The 19,184-nt window shown below is 41.0% G+C and overlaps 1 protein-coding gene across 1 annotated transcript; it reads right to left on the bottom strand.

Annotated features, from left to right (window-relative positions):
- Positions 1 to 595: 595 nt before the first annotated feature.
- On the bottom strand, positions 596 to 17,492 carry LOC110499746 (twinfilin-1). Its single transcript, XM_036945215.2, has 9 exons — positions 17,352 to 17,492; positions 16,352 to 16,429; positions 15,720 to 15,898; positions 14,846 to 14,941; positions 14,252 to 14,356; positions 6,836 to 6,961; positions 4,753 to 4,903; positions 4,443 to 4,564; positions 596 to 3,018 (listed from the first exon to the last, which is right to left on the bottom strand). The coding sequence occupies exons 1-9, from the start codon at positions 17,374 to 17,376 to the stop codon at positions 2,854 to 2,856; spliced, it is 1,047 nt and encodes a 348-aa protein (XP_036801110.1). The 5' UTR covers positions 17,377 to 17,492; the 3' UTR covers positions 596 to 2,853.
- Between the last annotated feature and the right edge of the window lie 1,692 nt (positions 17,493 to 19,184).

The raw sequence follows: 19,184 nt of genomic DNA, 5'->3' as shown, positions 1-19,184 counted from the left end.
GTGCTCTTTTATTTGTCTCAAACTCCTGTTCTGGTCTTCTGATGACTAATCACCTGTTAATAATTATATTGCACAGTATAGACTAGAGAGATACATCATAAGTAAATCATTAGTATGTTTTGACAAACAATTTGCACTTAAAAGGTCATTTCTGATTTGCTGAACTGTATGAACAGGCTACTATGTATCTAACTGCTGTGAGTCATGGTAAAATAATGTTCTGAGATAACTGGAAAGATATTTTCATTAATTGAGATCTACATTACTACAAAGGTTTATTACAGATTAGGCATGGCGCAGGTATGCCTTTAATTTGTATCATCTGACATCAGCTGATCTGCAGCCAGCCAACATGACTTATTCATTGTAATCTTTTATGTGCCAGGCCAAAGGTTTACCCTTACCACTGGTGCCAATGAGTGGGATTACAACGTGATGGGAAATGCAGATTTGGCCTACTATTTCCCCCTTCACTGCCAACTCTATTCAGAGAGCAATGCTTTATTCAGTAAGCTCACACCTCTCAGTGGTCACTAGGCTTGCATAGTAGTTCTGATACTGCTACTAATAATATATCAGGCAAGAAACACATTAGTGAATGTAATTTAAATATTTTAATTTATTTCATTTCCTTACACAATTTAATTCATAGAAAAAAAAACAATTTGAGACATTACATAACATGATAGTTTCAAGGTACTAGGACTCCTTCAGAATGACATAATGTCATAGTAATCTAGTACAGCATGAACATGTCATAGTGGTTTGCCTTTTCATGGAATCAGTAGACAGATTCTCCATGACATTTGACCTGGGAATCACAGTCCCTTCCCTTCATTGTGGTTCTAATAAACATCACATGCGTACACACATTGTCACGTGGGGAAAGACCTGCAGCATTGTGGTTGAAAAGCATTGCATATTATGTGGGATTAATATCACTGATGTGAAATGCACAAACGAGCAACCCTGATTGACAAACAGGTCTGCATCTGAAATGGCACCTGGGTCAAAAGTAGTGCACTATATATATAGGGAATAGGGTGCCTATTCTGATGGGCTCTGGTCAAAAGTAGTGCACTATATATAGGGAATAGGGTGCCTATTCTGATGGGCTCTGGTCAAAAGTAGTGCACTATATATAGGGAATAGGGTGCCTATTCTGATGGGCTCTGGTCAAAAGTAGTGTACTATATAGGGAATAGGGTGCCTATTCTGATGGGCTCTGGTCAAAAGTAGTGTACTATATAGGGAATAGGGTGCCTATTCTGATGGGCTCTGGTCAAAAGTAGTGCACTATATAGGGAATGGGGTGCCATTCCGGACGCACCCAGGCACTCTCTCTCTCACACAGACCGACAAACAGATAACGGTTGACATTCAACTGATTCAGGCTGTGACCTCTCAGACGCAGAACACCACACACACATACAGTACATCACAGACCTAGAAAAATACTTTCTCATTCTTCAGTAAAATAACATGGAAAGAGAAATCCCTAACTAGATTTTGGACTGACATGTAATCATACAGTTGTTATGGACATGGTAGTGGTAGTACAAATTAGATGCATACAGTAAAATGTATACAAAAGAATTAGGCTTCTTAACAACATCCACAGACCCACACATGGCCTCTCTTCTCTCCCAAATCAAGCTTCTACATCAGCATGGTCCTATTCATTAGGCACACCATAGCTAAACGTTTTCAAACATTTATCAACGGAAAGCGAAAACAAGCTAATCTTATTGGACAAGTCTAGGTGGTCCCTCTCTGTTTTCTCCATTTAGTGTCACATGAATAGGACCCAGTCCTCAACTCTGATCCTGAAGAGCTAGCGGTTGTGGAACAACATTCTCTATTGATTGACTTTACACAAGGCATTATAGAACTGCTACAACATTGTTGGCATTGAATCAGCACTAATAACAAGGTGAAGTGTCCAGATCAGTATCACATGCTCACCAGAAAAACCACAAGGTCTTTCATCTCACACACCTCCAGAACCTCTAGCTCTCCAGGACCTCCAGAACCTCTAGCTCTCCAGAACCTCTAGCTCTCCAGGACCTCCAGAACCTCTAGCTCTCCAGGACCTCCAGAACCTCTAGCTCTCCAGAACCTCTAGCTCTCCAGAACCTCTAGCTCTCCAGAACCTCTAGCTCTCCAGGACCTCCAGAACCTCTAGCTCTCCAGAACCTCTAGCTCTCCAGGACCTCCAGAACCTCTAGCTCTCCAGGACCTCCAGAACCTCTAGCTCTCCAGAACCTCTAGCTCTCCAGGACCTCCAGAACCTCTAGCTCTCCAGAACCTCTAGCTCTCCAGAACCTCTAGCTCTCCAGAACCTCTAGCTCTCCAGAACCTCTAGCTCTCCAGGACCTCCAGAACCAAGATTAGGAACCATATATTTTAAAAACATTGTCAAATAATCTGAGAAATAAAAAAACATTAGCTATAGCTCTAAAGGGAAATGTTCGCTCTCTCTCTCATCATCATGAAAACACAGCACCGACTGTCTGTCTAAATAACAAGCTACTAATGTAAGTAAGTTCACAGGTTTGAGTGTCATGGCTTATATTAGTGTGGTGGTCTGTGTGTGCATAGTTCATATAGTCTACAGGCTGGTTGTCTATGAGGTTAAAGGGCATTAGGAGGGATTCATGTCAATGGTCTATGTCCTACATGGAACCCTATCCCCTATATAGTGCACTCCTTTTAACCAGAGCCCTATAGGCCCTAGTCAACAGTAGTGCACTATAAAGTGAATAGGGGGGCCATTTGGGAGTCAACCAGATAAAGGGTTCTTATATACTAAGTGGAATGTTCCATTGTGGACTAAAATGTAGGGGTGTTTTATTAGTCTTCTTCTCCATCCCCTGGTGGTCTAGTGATCCGGCGCCCCCCTTTCTTCCCCGCGGGGCCTTTAGGTTTGGGAAAGGCCTGCTTGTGTGCGTGCTGCTTAGGGTGGACCTCTTCGTACATGAATTCTGCAGTGAGCTCATCACCGTTATCAATCTCCAGCTAGGGGAGGGAATCAGAATGCATCAGTTAGTAGGGATACTTCTACTAATAGGAATACAATAAATCCCATCACTGAGGGGCAAACTAGACTTCCTCTATAAAAAATACATTGCAGCAAAAATCCAGTCTACGTTGGCATAATGTTACAGTATTTTCACAGGAGTGTTTTAAACTGTTGAAAGTCACTCATGTGACTCACTGCAGTTAACCTGAGTTGTATTAATTAGGTACCAAATAATATGGGTTAAAGCAGAACTAAAACCCCATGTATTTTTGGTCAGATGCATATGTTTACGCAGTCTGTCCACGAGAGATCAGGTTCCAAATGAAAGAAAAACAAGACTGAAATGGATGGACTATCTGACTTAATATAATGTGAAGTGCATGTTTAAATGTTCTGTTGCAATACATTTAGCTACAGTGTGATATAATGAACATGACCCAGCTCTTACCTTTTAGGCTATCTGGATGTGCAGGTTGTATAATGAACATGACCCAGCTCTTACCTTTCTGACTATCTGAATGTGCAGGTTGTATAATGAACATGACCCAGCTCTTACCTTTCTGACTATCTGAATGTGCAGGTTGTATAATGAACATGACCCAGCTCTTACCTTTTAGGCTATCTGGATGTGCAGGTTGTATAATGAACATGACCCAGCTATTACCTTTTAGGCTATCTGGATGTGCAGGTTGTATAATGAACAAGACTCAGCTCTTACCTTTCTGACTATCTGGATGTGCAGGTTGTATAATGAACATGACCCAGCTCTTACATTTCTGACTATCTGGATGTGCAGGTTGTATAATGAACATGACCCAGCTTGTACCTTTTTGGCTATCTGGATGTGCAGGTTGTATAATGAACATGACCCAGCTCTTACCTTTTAGGCTATCTGGATGTGCAGGTTGTATAATGAACATGACCCAGCTCTTACCTTTCTGACTATCTGGATGTGCAGGTTGTATAATGAACAAGACTCAGCTCTTACCTTTTAGGCTATCTGGATGTGCAGGTTGTATAATGAACATGACCCAGCTCTTACCTTTTTGGCTATCTGGATGTGCAGGTTGTGTAATGAACATGACCCAGCTCTTACCTTTTAGGCTATCTGGATGTGCAGGTTGTATAATGAACATGACCCAGCTCTTACCTTTTAGGCTATCTGGATGTGCAGGTTGTATAATGAACATGACCCAGCTCTTACCTTTCTGACTATCTGGATGTGCAGGTTGTATAATGAACATGACCCAGCTCTTACCTTTCTGACTATCTGGATGTGCAGGTTGTATAATGAACAAGACCCAGCTTGTACCTTTTTGGCTATCTGGATGTGCAGGTTGTATAATGAACAAGACCCAGCTTGTACCTTTTTGGCTATCTGGATGTGCAGGTTGTATAATGAACAAGACCCAGCTTGTACCTTTTTGGCTATCTGGATGTGCAGGTTGCTCTCCACAGTATCGATGAGAGGGTTCTTACAGCTGGAGTAGAGCATCCTCTCTCTGATGCTACATTTATACCCCGGCATGGAGTAGATGAACACTGCAACACACACAGGAAACCACTTTAAAATACCACCTTATCACATTGTTATTACATTGAATTAACATAATACAATTATGAATAAGAGTAGATCAAGCTAAAAAAATGATTGTGTGGTATAATATCAACGTATTAAAAAAAAACATGCCGTAATATCTTCTCATAATGTTTTAATGCGTTGTCTTTACCTGTAGACTCGAGGTAGTCTCCCTCGTGGGAATGCTTGTACAGAAAGAAGTGGTATCGGGCTGCATCCTTGGGGATCCTCTTGGGCAGATCCTTCAGTTCTGTAGGAGTGGTGCTGGACAGCTTGATACACTCATTCCTAAAATCAATCTCCTGTTGATACAGATGATGATGCATTTTTTCAAAAAACAATCCTCAATAAGCTTTGTAATGTAAACCATCCAATACAATAAGGCTTTGAGTATCATGTTTCATGTAACGTGGTGCCAGTTAGTTAGTTCGTGTTATAGCCATCACATTGTAGTCTTCTATGGCAATTATATGGCATTGTTGAATCCAGAAACATGCTAGTCAGAGACACCTACTGCTAATGAAACAACACGGTGATTGTCCGTCTCTGTGCTCTAATAAAAGGAGGTGAGACTCCAGACAGTACTGACACGCACCAGCTGTACTTGTTGGTTCTATTCTCTCTTAACTGTTCCAGATACTGGATGGCGTCTCTCTACGATACTATACTTTCCTATATTATTCTAGACTATGATGTATTATACTACATCATTCCATACTATATTATTCTATACTACACTATATTATTCTATACTATATATTATTCTAGACTATGATGTACTATACTATTCTATATCATTCTATACTATATTCTATATAATTCTATACTATAATACACTATGGCGTACTATACTATTCTAGACTATACTATATTATTCTAGACTATACTGTATTATTATATACTATGATGTACTATACTATATGTACTATACAATTCTATATCATTCTATTCTGTACTATATTATTTTATACAATACCATATCATTCTATACTATATTATTCTGTACTATATTATTCTAGACTATAATATATGATTATATACTATGATATATAATTATATACTATATTATTTAATACTACATTCTATACTATATTATTATATACCATATTATGATATACTATGACGTACTATACTATATAATCCTGTACTATATTATTCTAGACTATAGTATATTATTCTATACTATTAAATACTATATTATTCCATACTATTCTATACAATTCTATACTATATTAATATATACTATATTATGATACACTATGACGTACTATTCTATATCATTCTATACTATATTATTCTAGACTATACTATATTATTCTACATTATATTATTCTATACTATGATGTACTAAACTATATTATTCTATACTAGTATATCGTATTCTCTACTATAATATTCTATAATCTATTGTTCTATAATGGTGTACTATACTACATTATATCCTATATTATTCTATACTACTCTATGATGTACTATACTTTGATGCATTATACTATATTATTATACACTATGATGTACTATACTATATTAGTAAATACTATATTATGATGTACTATACTATATTATTGTACACTATGATGTACTGTAATATATTATTATATACTATGATGTACTATACTATATTAGTATATACTATATTATGATGTACTATACTATATTATTATACACTAGGATGTACTGTAATATATTATTCTATACTATGATGTACTATACTATATACTATGATGTACTGCAATATATTATTCTATACTTTATGTACGATACTATATACTATGATGTACTGTAATATATTATTCTATACTATGATGTACTATACTATACACTATGATGTACTATACTATATACTATGATGTACTATATTAGTATATACTATATTATGATGTACTATACTATATTATTGTACATTAAGATGTACTGTAATATATTATTCTATACTATGATGTACTATACTATATACTATGATGTACTGCAATATATTATTCTATACTTTATGTACGATACTATATACTATGATGTACTGTAATATATTATTCTATACTATGATGTACTATACTATACACTATGATGTACTATACTATATACTATGATGTACTATATTAGTATATACTATATTATGATGTACTATACTATATTATTGTACATTATGATGTACTGTAATATATTATTCTATACTTTATGTATGATACTATAGACTATGATGTACTATACTATATACTATGATGTACTATACTCACCAGCTGTACGTAGTTGATCTTCTTCTCTCTGAACTGTTCCAGAGCCTGGATGGCGTCTCGCTGCATAGGGAAGGCCACGCCCGTCAGAGTCTGTTGCTTAGTGTCCACACTGATGTCTGTCTGTACCTGGACGGACGGACACACATGGTCACTTGGTGTTGTTTTAACTAAATCACCAGGCTTTCTTTCTGAGAAGGGCCTAGGCCCAGACTAATGGTCTGGAACTAAAATTACACAACAACAAAAACAGTCATTAGGTGTCACACACACTAAGACAACCCCAACATTGGTCACCAGGCCGTGGTTTGAGAAGGGCCCGGGCTAGTCTAGACACACTACTACAACAGGAAGTCTATCCTTACCCCAATGTTGTGTTTGTGTCACCAATAATTTGCAAAAGATAAACAGAAAGATACATTCGTAAAAAGGCACAAAAAAAACATATTTAACTTGAAAAAAAAAGGAATTGATAAAGCTTGTGGTAACATTTAAAGTCTTACATGGAACAAAACGATCTCAATGTGATATGAGATAAATAAACTGTTCTGAATAATATATCCAATAATAATAATAATAATATAATGATAATAATATCATAATGATCATTTTATCCAATATAATATCCAATAGAAATAATAATAATTGAATAACATCAGTATGTAAAAGGACTGCACTGACCTGTCATGTGTTAGTACAGCCCTCATAACATTCACACTCCTGACATGCCATGTTCGGCTTGACTGAATGAGATTACCACTGACCTGTCATGTGTTACTACAGCCCTCATAACATTCACACTCCTGACATGCCATGTTCGGCTTGACTGAATGAGATTACCACTGACCTGTCATGTGTTAGTACAGCCCTCATAACATTCACACTCCTGACATGCCATGTTCGGCTTGACTGAATGAGATTACCACTGACCTGTCATGTGTTAGTACAGCCCTCATAACATTCACACTCCTGACATGCCATGTTCGGCTTGACTGAATGAGATTACCACTGACCTGTCATGTGTTAGTACAGCCCTCATAACATTCACACTCCTGACATGCCATGTTCGGCTTGACTGAATGAGATTACCACTGACCTGTCATGTGTTAGTACAGCCCTCATAACATTCACACTCCTGACATGCCATGTTCGGCTTGACTGAATGAGATTACCACTGACCTGTCATGTGTTACTACAGCCCTCATAACATTCACACTCCTGACATGCCATGTTCGGCTTGACTGAATGAGATTACCACTGACCTGTCATGTGTTAGTACAGCCCTCATAACATTCACACTCCTGACATGCCATGTTCGGCTTGACTGAATGAGATTACCACTGACCTGTCATGTGTTAGTACAGCCCTCATAACATTCACACTCCTGACATGCCATGTTCGGCTTGACTGAATGAGATTACCACTGACCTGTCATGTGTTAGTACAGCCCTCATAACATTCACACTCCTGACATGCCATGTTCGGCTTGACTGAATGAGATTACCACTGACCTGTCATGTGTTAGTACAGCCCTCATAACATTCACACTCCTGACATGCCATGTTCGGCTTGACTGAATGAGATTACCACTGACCTGTCATGTGTTAGTACAGCCCTCATAACATTCACACTCCTGACATGCCATGTTCGGCTTGACTGAATGAGATTACCACTGACCTGTCATGTGTTACTACAGCCCTCATAACATTCACACTCCTGACATGCCATGTTCGGCTTGACTGAATGAGATTACCACTGACCTGTCATGTGTTACTACAGCCCTCATAACATTCACACTCCTGACATGCCATGTTCGGCTTGACTGAATGAGATTACCACTGACCTGTCATGTGTTAGTACAGCCCTCATAACATTCACACTCCTGACATGCCATGTTCGGCTTGACTGAATGAGATTACCACTGACCTGTCATGTGTTACTACAGCCCTCATAACATTCACACTCCTGACATGCCATGTTCGGCTTGACTGAATGAGATTACCACTGACCTGTCATGTGTTACTACAGCCCTCATAACATTCACACTCCTGACATGCCATGTTCGGCTTGACTGAATGAGATTACCACTGACCTGTCATGTGTTACTACAGCCCTCATAACATTCACACTCCTGACATGCCATGTTCGGCTTGACTGAATGAGATTACCACTGACCTGTCATGTGTTAGTACAGCCCTCATAACATTCACACTCCTGACATGCCATGTTCGGCTTGACTGAATGAGATTACCACTGACCTGTCATGTGTTAGTACAGCCCTCATAACATTCACACTCCTGACATGCCATGTTCGGCTTGACTGAATGAGATTACCACTGACCTGTCATGTGTTACTACAGCCCTCATAACATTCACACTCCTGACATGCCATGTTCGGCTTGACTGAATGAGATTGCCACTGACCTGTCATGTGTTAGTACAGCCCTCATAACATTCACACTCCTGACATGCCATGTTCGGCTTGACTGAATGAGATTGCCACTGACCTGTCATGTGTTAGTACAGCCCTCATAACATTCACACTCCTGACATGCCATGTTCGGCTTGACTGAATGAGATTACCACTGACCTGTCATGTGTTAGTACAGCCCTCATAACATTCACACTCCTGACATGCCATGTTCGGCTTGACTGAATGAGATTACCACTGACCTGTCATGTGTTACTACAGCCCTCATAACATTCACACTCCTGACATGCCATGTTCGGCTTGACTGAATGAGATTGCCACTGACCTGTCATGTGTTAGTACAGCCCTCATAACATTCACACTCCTGACATGCCATGTTCGGCTTGACTGAATGAGATTGCCACTGACCTGTCATGTGTTAGTACAGCCCTCATAACATTCACACTCCTGACATGCCATGTTCGGCTTGACTGAATGAGATTACCACTGACCTGTCATGTGTTACTACAGCCCTCATAACATTCACACTCCTGACATGCCATGTTCGGCTTGACTGAATGAGATTACCACTGACCTGTCATGTGTTACTACAGCCCTCATAACATTCACACTCCTGACATGCCATGTTCGGCTTGACTGAATGAGATTACCACTGACCTGTCATGTGTTAGTACAGCCCTCATAACATTCACACTCCTGACATGCCATGTTCGGCTTGACTGAATGAGATTACCACTGACCTGTCATGTGTTAGTACAGCCCTCATAACATTCACACTCCTGACATGCCATGTTCGGCTTGACTGAATGAGATTACCACTGACCTGTCATGTGTTAGTACAGCCCTCATAACATTCACACTCCTGACATGCCATGTTCGGCTTGACTGAATGAGATTACCACTGACCTGTCATGTGTTAGTACAGCCCTCATAACATTCACACTCCTGACATGCCATGTTCGGCTTGACTGAATGAGATTACCACTGACCTGTCATGTGTTAGTACAGCCCTCATAACATTCACACTCCTGACATGCCATGTTCGGCTTGACTGAATGAGATTACCACTGACCTGTCATGTGTTAGTACAGCCCTCATAACATTCACACTCCTGACATGCCATGTTCGGCTTGACTGAATGAGATTACCACTGACCTGTCATGTGTTAGTACAGCCCTCATAACATTCACACTCCTGACATGCCATGTTCGGCTTGACTGAATGAGATTACCACTGACCTGTCATGTGTTAGTACAGCCCTCATAACATTCACACTCCTGACATGCCATGTTCGGCTTGACTGAATGAGATTGCCACTGACCTGTCATGTGTTAGTACAGCCCTCATAACATTCACACTCCTGACATGCCATGTTCGGCTTGACTGAATGAGATTGCCACTGACCTGTCATGTGTTAGTACAGCCCTCATAACATTCACACTCCTGACATGCCATGTTCGGCTTGACTGAATGAGATTACCACTGACCTGTCATGTGTTAGTACAGCCCTCATAACATTCACACTCCTGACATGCCATGTTCGGCTTGACTGAATGAGATTACCACTGACCTGTCATGTGTTAGTACAGCCCTCATAACATTCACACTCCTGACATGCCATGTTCGGCTTGACTGAATGAGATTACCACTGACCTGTCATGTGTTAGTACAGCCCTCATAACATTCACACTCCTGACATGCCATGTTCGGCTTGACTGAATGAGATTACCACTGACCTGTCATGTGTTAGTACAGCCCTCATAACATTCACACTCCTGACATGCCATGTTCGGCTTGACTGAATGAGATTACCACTGACCTGTCATGTGTTAGTACAGCCCTCATAACATTCACACTCCTGACATGCCATGTTCGGCTTGACTGAATGAGATTACCACTGACCTGTCATGTGTTAGTACAGCCCTCATAACATTCACACTCCTGACATGCCATGTTCGGCTTGACTGAATGAGATTACCACTGACCTGTCATGTGTTAGTACAGCCCTCATAACATTCACACTCCTGACATGCCATGTTCGGCTTGACTGAATGAGATTACCACTGACCTGTCATGTGTTAGTACAGCCCTCATAACATTCACACTCCTGACATGCCATGTTCGGCTTGACTGAATGAGATTACCACTGACCTGTCATGTGTTAGTACAGCCCTCATAACATTCACACTCCTGACATGCCATGTTCGGCTTGACTGAATGAGATTACCACTGACCTGTCATGTGTTAGTACAGCCCTCATAACATTCACACTCCTGACATGCCATGTTCGGCTTGACTGAATGAGATTACCACTGACCTGTCATGTGTTAGTACAGCCCTCATAACATTCACACTCCTGACATGCCATGTTCGGCTTGACTGAATGAGATTACCACTGACCTGTCATGTGTTACTACAGCCCTCATAACATTCACACTCCTGACATGCCATGTTCGGCTTGACTGAATGAGATTACCACTGACCTGTCATGTGTTACTACAGCCCTCATAACATTCACACTCCTGACATGCCATGTTCGGCTTGACTGAATGAGATTACCACTGACCTGTCATGTGTTAGTACAGCCCTCATAACATTCACACTCCTGACATGCCATGTTCGGCTTGACTGAATGAGATTACCACTGACCTGTCATGTGTTAGTACAGCCCTCATAACATTCACACTCCTGACATGCCATGTTCGGCTTGACTGAATGAGATTACCACTGACCTGTCATGTGTTACTACAGCCCTCATAACATTCACACTCCTGACATGCCATGTTCGGCTTGACTGAATGAGATTGCCACTGACCTGTCATGTGTTAGTACAGCCCTCATAACATTCACACTCCTGACATGCCATGTTCGGCTTGACTGAATGAGATTACCACTGACCTGTTAATCTCTTGTACCTAAAGGATTGGGCTGCTGTTTTTTCATCCATCTACTTAATACAAGGAACGGGTCTCTCAGCAAATGAATAATAAATATCTGAAAGCCTCTTTACTCGCATGTAGATTAGTGGATAATCATCTTGCCCACACAGCTGGGATCTCAATATAAACCTTCCCAGTTGGTTGAGGCTACTGTATTTGTGAGGGTGGCTCTATGAAATAGGCCTATAGGGCAGATGAAGAATGACCCTATCCTTTTATGGAGTCATGAGGGTGTATACACATCAAGCAATATAGTCCACAGATACCCTGGATTCCACATGTTGTTACGTTACAGATTTATTCTGAAATTGATTAAAGCCTTTTCTTTCTTCTCATCAATGTACTATACACACAATACCCCATAATGACAAAGCATAAATGTGTTAGTACTTTGTTGAAGCACCTTTGTCAGCGATTACAGCAGAGTCTTCTTGGGTATGATGCTACAAGCTTGGCACACACGTATTTGGGGAGTTTCTCCCATTCTCCTCTGCAGATTCTTTCAAGCTCTGTCAGGTTGGATGGGGAGCCTTTCTGCACAGCTATTTTCAGGTCTCTCCAGACACTGACACAGGAAGCTACACTCCACTGACACAGGAAGCTACACTCCACTGACACAGGAAGCTACACTCCACTGACACAGGAAGCTACACTCCACTGACACAGGAAGCTACACTCCACTGACACAGGAAGCTACACTCCACTGATATAGGAAGCTACACTCCACTGATATAGGAAGCTACATTCTTAGAAAAAAGGGTTCCAAAAGGGTTCTTTGGCTGTCCCCACAGGATAACCTTTTTTGGTTCCAGGCAGAACCCTATGTGAAAAGGGTTTTACATAGAACCCCAAAGAGTTCTACCTGGAACCAAAAGGGTTCTACCTGGAATTAAAAAGGTTTCTTCAAATAGTTGTCATATTTAATACAATTCTAATTTATTTTGTATAATATTGAGACAGCAGAAGAACCCTTTTAGGTTCCAGATACACTCTCAGAAAAAAAGGTGCTATGTGTTTTTGGTGAAGTAAATTCACATGCTATTTTTACTATGCTTTACAGTGTGAATGTTTAGTTGGGAACGATAAACCTTTTAGTATGAAATCTGATGGGTATACAGAGATTAATAAATAAACCAAATGGACCGGCAGAGAGGAGTTATCTGGTCTAGTCTCCTCCAGCCTACAGGGACAACCCATATCAACCTGCTGAGACGATTTGTTTCAGGGAGTAGTGGAGTGTGTGTGTGTGGGACTGGGGGGGGACTGGGGGTTGGTCCTTCTATTCTTGTGGGGACCGAAAATCCCCAAAAGACCCCACAAGGATAGTAGAACAAGGAAAATTCTCCCTCGTCGGGACATTTCCCACATCCCCATGAGGACAAAGGCTATTTTAACCCTAGGGGTTAGGTTTAGGGTTGCAATTAAGGTTAGGTTAAGAGGTTGGTGGTTAGATTTAGGAGCTAGGTTCAGGGTTACGGTTCAGGTTTCAGGTTAATTGTTGGCCCCCCACGAGGAAAGAAGATCACCACACCGATATAAATAGAAAAATGCCTCATAGTATTATTATGAATGCATGCAGCCAGGGGGATCTGGGGCAGAAGTCAGGCTTTTTAGTGTAGCATGTAAACATCTTTCCACTTCATTGATCTGTTATTGATTGCCTGCTGTAAATTGCTCGATGCCTCTCTCCACTAAAGCCTAATACATTTTTTAAAAATCCAAACGTGCTAGCTGCAAAGTCCTTTGTTGTGGAAATTATTTTGTGTGTGTGTGTGTGTGTAAACTCTTAGAAAAAAGGGTTCCAAAAGGGTTATTTGGCTGTCCTCATAGGAGAACCCTTTTTGGTTCCAGATAGAACCATTTTTGGTTTCATGAAGAACCCTCTTTGAAAAGGGCTCTACAAGGAATCTAAAAGGGTTCTACTTGGAACCAAAAAGGGTTCTTCAAAGTGGTCTCCTATGGGGACAGCCGAAGAACCCTTTTAGGTTCTAGATAGCACCTTTTTTCCTAAGAGTGTATGTACATCTGTGTGTGTGTGTGTCTCTCTACCTCGCTCAGTTTGATCTGCCTCAGCTCCTCCTCAGCAGCAGTCAGTGGTTGTGGAGCAGCCTGTGCTATCAGGTACTTCCTGTACCCACTCAGAGACACATCATCCTGGGGAGAGAGAGGACCGTGAGAGAGGTGGACTGGAGCTCAGGGTTCGCATTTAGAGTAGCAGTGCTTATATAGGATCCTCTCTTCACTCCCTCCCCCCAAAGCTGCAAAGAGTGAAGTGAATGTATTAAATCACTTCCTTGTTGTTAAATGACCCCACAGCTCTCCAAGGCATAGATAATATTAATAATTAAAAGAAAGTAAAAAATAGCATTTTCTCAAAAAGCTATCTACTCTATTTTTTTGTGTGGTGTTTAATTATTTAAAATCGGTTCCTTTTTGTTGTCCTTAAAGGATTCTATCTTGTTTTGCGTTGGATAATTTGTCATGAGGGAATGAGGGACAGCATAAACATGTCATGATGTCATCTAGCGACAAATGGCGCAACCAACAGCGACTTTCCTTGAAACGTTATTGCCAAAACTGCAAGCCCACTAGGGCCAATAAGCCAGAAAATAATGAGGAGTTTCTTCAGATTCGTCAACATACCTCCACTGTGCCAAATATTTCATCTTTAATGTGTCCACCCCCAAACTCCTTCTTCAGTGTAGCTCTTGTAGCAGCATACAACATCTTCTGTCTAACCTATAGAAGTAGGAGGAATTCATGTTTTTAGTACTGCACTAACGGCTACATATGACTGTAGGTTGCAATCTAAACAAGAACACAATGCTATTTCATACAGACATCTCAGAAACATCGACCATTTTGGCTGTTTCATTGAGGTTTGGGATGGAAGCCAGGTTCATGCTTCCTGCAAGCTAACATTAGAATTGCAAATATGCTAGCGTAGCACAACAATAAGCTAGCCTTTTTGCTCAACAGTCTCTTCAAAATGTTGGCATTAGCTAAGCATAAATAAACACTTTTTTCAATGGGGGGCAGCTTTTGACATACTTATATGAACCATAAGAGGATTTTCCTTCATCTAAAAACCTGTTTAAAGTCAACAATTCTCTCACCCAGTGGTAAGGGTTCCTCCTCTATAGTTAGACAACCACAGACCAGATGTGTGTTTGAAAGCAGCACTGTGTGTGGCCTGTTACATTCTCCCTGTTGTGCTTTACCTGTAGTGAGGACTAGACTGTGGGTTCATAGTTCTCTAAATAGAGTCTTATTGTAGACAGTATTCTGGCTTATTAGACTATGGAATAAACAGAGAGACTTTTAAATGCCCTAACGGACACCATGACAGTTGTGTTAAGAAGGTGAAACAGTAGTTTAAGGGAAGTAAAAACTGTCATGTCTATGGCATTCCAGAGGTAGTCTTGACTAACAACAAAAAAAGAAGAGAATTTGCTCCCAACCAATATATTGATGAATGAACAAAGTCAGAAAGAAACCGATAAACATATCAACATACAGGTGAGCGGTCAGGTGACCAGGCCAGGAAGATCCACTCATATCCCTGGTTGTTAGTAGAGTCCAGCCTGTACAGGAGATAGGAGGGCATGTCCTCCTGTAGGAGAGGCAGCACATAGGCATCATACTCCTGGTCCCACTTCTTAGACGCATGCTTGGTGCCTCCCAGCACCAGAGTCTCTGGAATAACAACAAGGAGGGACATGGTGGATTTATTACAGTGATATACAATATGTAACTATGGAAACAGGTACATATCAACATCAATTCTGTTCTGTCTTTTCAGGTAAGATATACAGTATCTGAGATTGCAGTGCAGTAAAGGCAACCAACCAACAGATATCTTACAAATGACATGAAGTGTAATAACTAATACAGTACAATACAATAAAGCACACTGCAATACAGTACAAGACAGTGCAATACAATTCAGTACAATTCAATCTACTTTTCAGATCACAGTATGTCTTCAACATCACAGTAAATATAACCAGTTGTAACCAATCAACAAACTACTGAACTTATCTTTTTACCCATTGATCATGTTGGCATACAGCGATGGGTAGGACTCATCTCTGATCAATAGGTGTGATTGAGTTGATCAGCTGTAGGCTAGGCAGGCTACATACTCACCCATCTCAATGACGACCTTCAGCAGGCGATAGGCTCCGTTCCTCGCCTTAGCAAAGATGTCTTTCACTTCCTCCGCAGCTGTGAAGTCAAAGCAAGCAGTCACCTTTTTATACACACACATTGGCTATTCATACAGCAGGGACATTCAGGGAACACAAGCATGGGGAATAGCCTATTACCTAACAGTCAAGTGTGGAATATACTGGTCAAATGAATTATGGATTGGTGTGTTTATCAAAAAAAGGTTTCAAGAAAAGATTAGTACAGGCAGCTGATCTATCTTGGGTCATTGACTATAGTATAGAGACAGAGAATGAACGTCAAGTATTCAAGACGCATAAGAGCAAAACCAAAAACAGCAATGACTTCAATGTACCGTAATTGTATCACACTTTGTCGTGCCATGATAAATAAAGATAGCTCTGATAGCCTACTGGCCAAAATAGGTGACCCACATTTTACTAGACAGTCAGTTGTTACATAAAAATCGACACAGTTGCATCAAACGTTATCTCATCCCCAAAACGAACAAACGTCAAAAGGGCAACAGTAATCTTGGCCATAAATGTCACCCAGATTAACTTTAGGCATTTGATGAATGGGCGGCTTGTTCCCTAGTAAAAGACCTTTGACACGCGTTACAGACCAGAGCCTGCTGCAGCAGCACGGGGCTTGATGACAAAACTGCTAGTGTTTATGCGGCGTAACAATCTCAGTTGAATCGCAGCAGCGCGACCATATTAGTACAACGCATCGCTGAATACACTTGTCATAGATTCTTCTCATTCGCCCAGTGCACCGTGAAGCCCGAAGCAACTTCCACAGAGCAGAAAGCACTGCTTATTCTCGCTGATGATGCAGAACGACACACATACAACATGATCAATTTCCCTATGACTTTAATCCTTTTAAATCAAATCTGTCATGGACGACGATTGCATCGTATATTCCGTTGTGGTTTCAACAGCTGGAGACAATAAGCAGAAATGTGCGTATTTACCTTGTATGCCCGTTTGATGGGACATTATGTCTGTCTGCTTTGCTTTGGGTCGCCGGGCCGGTAGATGACTGACGGGAAAGAACAAGGAAGAAGAAACCGAACTACAGTAACTTGACCTGCCTCTAGCTGTGATGTCATCACGCAGCAGCAACTGTATCATGTGACGATGGAGCAATAACGCGCACGTAGTTGATAAGTTCCAATGTTGAATACTACTACTGTGTTATCATTATTATTATTATTACTAGGTCTCTCTATGATACAGTGTTTTTCAATCATTCATTTTTGGTCATGATGAGGAGGAGAATGTGTACAATTGAACTGATTGTTACACTTTCACAGAGCACCAAACACACCAAGACAGTTGTGAAGAGAGCACGACAAAGCCTATTCCCCCTCAGGAAACTAAAAAGATGTGGCTGCCTTGTACGGCAACTGCTCAGCCTACAACCGCAAGGCACTACAGAAGGTAGTGCGTACGGCCCAGTACATCACTGGGGTTAAGCTGCCTGCCATCCAGGACCTCTACACCAGGCGGTGTCAGAGGACGGCCCTAAAAAATTGTCAAAGACCGCAGCCACCCCAGTCATAGACTGTTCTCTCTACTACCGCATGGCAAGCGGTACCGGAGCGCCAAGTCTAGGACAAAAAGGCTTCTCAACAGTTTTTACCCCCAAGCCATAAGACTCCTGAACAAGTAATCAAATGGCTACCTGGACTATTTGCATTGTCCCCCCAACCCCCCTCCCCAACCCCTCTTTTACGCTGCCTCTACTCTCTGTTTTTCATATATGGACAGACTACCTCAATTAGCCTGACTAACCGGTGCCGCCGCACATTGGCCACCCTGACTATCTGCATTGTGTCCCTCCACCCACCACCTGCCAACCCCTCTTTTACGCTACTGCTACTCTCTGTTCATCATATATACATAGTCACTTTAACCATATCTACATGTACATACTACCTCAATCAGCCCGATTAACTGGTGCCTGTATATAGCCTCTCTACTGTATATAGCCTTGCTACTGTATATAGCCTCTCTACTGTATATAGCCTCTACTGTATATAGCCTCTACTGTATATAGCCTCTCTACTGTTAATAGTCTCGCTACTGTATATAGCCTTGCTACTGTATATAGCCTCGCTACTGTTATTTTCAAATGTCTTTTTACTGTTGTTTTATTTCTTTACTTATCTATTGTTCACCTAATACCTATTTTTTACTTAAAAATCGCACTGTTGGTTAGGGCCTGTAAGTAAGCATTTCACTGTAAGGTCTACTACACCTGTTGTATTCAGCATTTCACTGTAAGGTCTACTACACCTGTTGTATTCGGCACAGGTGACAAATACACTTTGATTTGTTATACAAATCAAATCCATTACTATTACTATTGGACAGATGAATAATTGTCATTCAACAAATAGATCACAACAACAACTATCTCATTGTAATATCTGAATTGTATCCTATCTATCCAGTATAACACTGCTCAATACCAATACGCCATGCATACTGCAATAGGCAGTATGGAAATCAAAGGATTTACATTTTATCATACTGTCAGAAGAGCTACAGCTCCTAGGAGTTTTACACCACAGATTCCAACTAAACCGTTGGGTGTTGCCACGTTTTCCTCAGCAGCTACTAATCTAGTGGACCTGCTCAGATTCTACCATGTCATTGGATTCATAGCAGTCGTGTGGTTTGAAGCTTTACCTCCACACACTCCTCTTGTAGTCCTGGATCCACAGAGGCAGAGCAGGGTCATTTTAACCCCAGGGAAGGAGTGCTCAGGGTGGGGCACCTCCACCACACCCTGCCCCAGA

Source organism: Oncorhynchus mykiss, chromosome 15 (assembly GCF_057628025.1).
Source record: "Oncorhynchus mykiss isolate SJ-2025 chromosome 15, ASM5762802v1, whole genome shotgun sequence".
Classification (NCBI taxonomy): Eukaryota; Metazoa; Chordata; class Actinopteri; order Salmoniformes; family Salmonidae; genus Oncorhynchus; species Oncorhynchus mykiss.
This window is presented reverse-complemented; position numbering and strand designations above follow the sequence as displayed.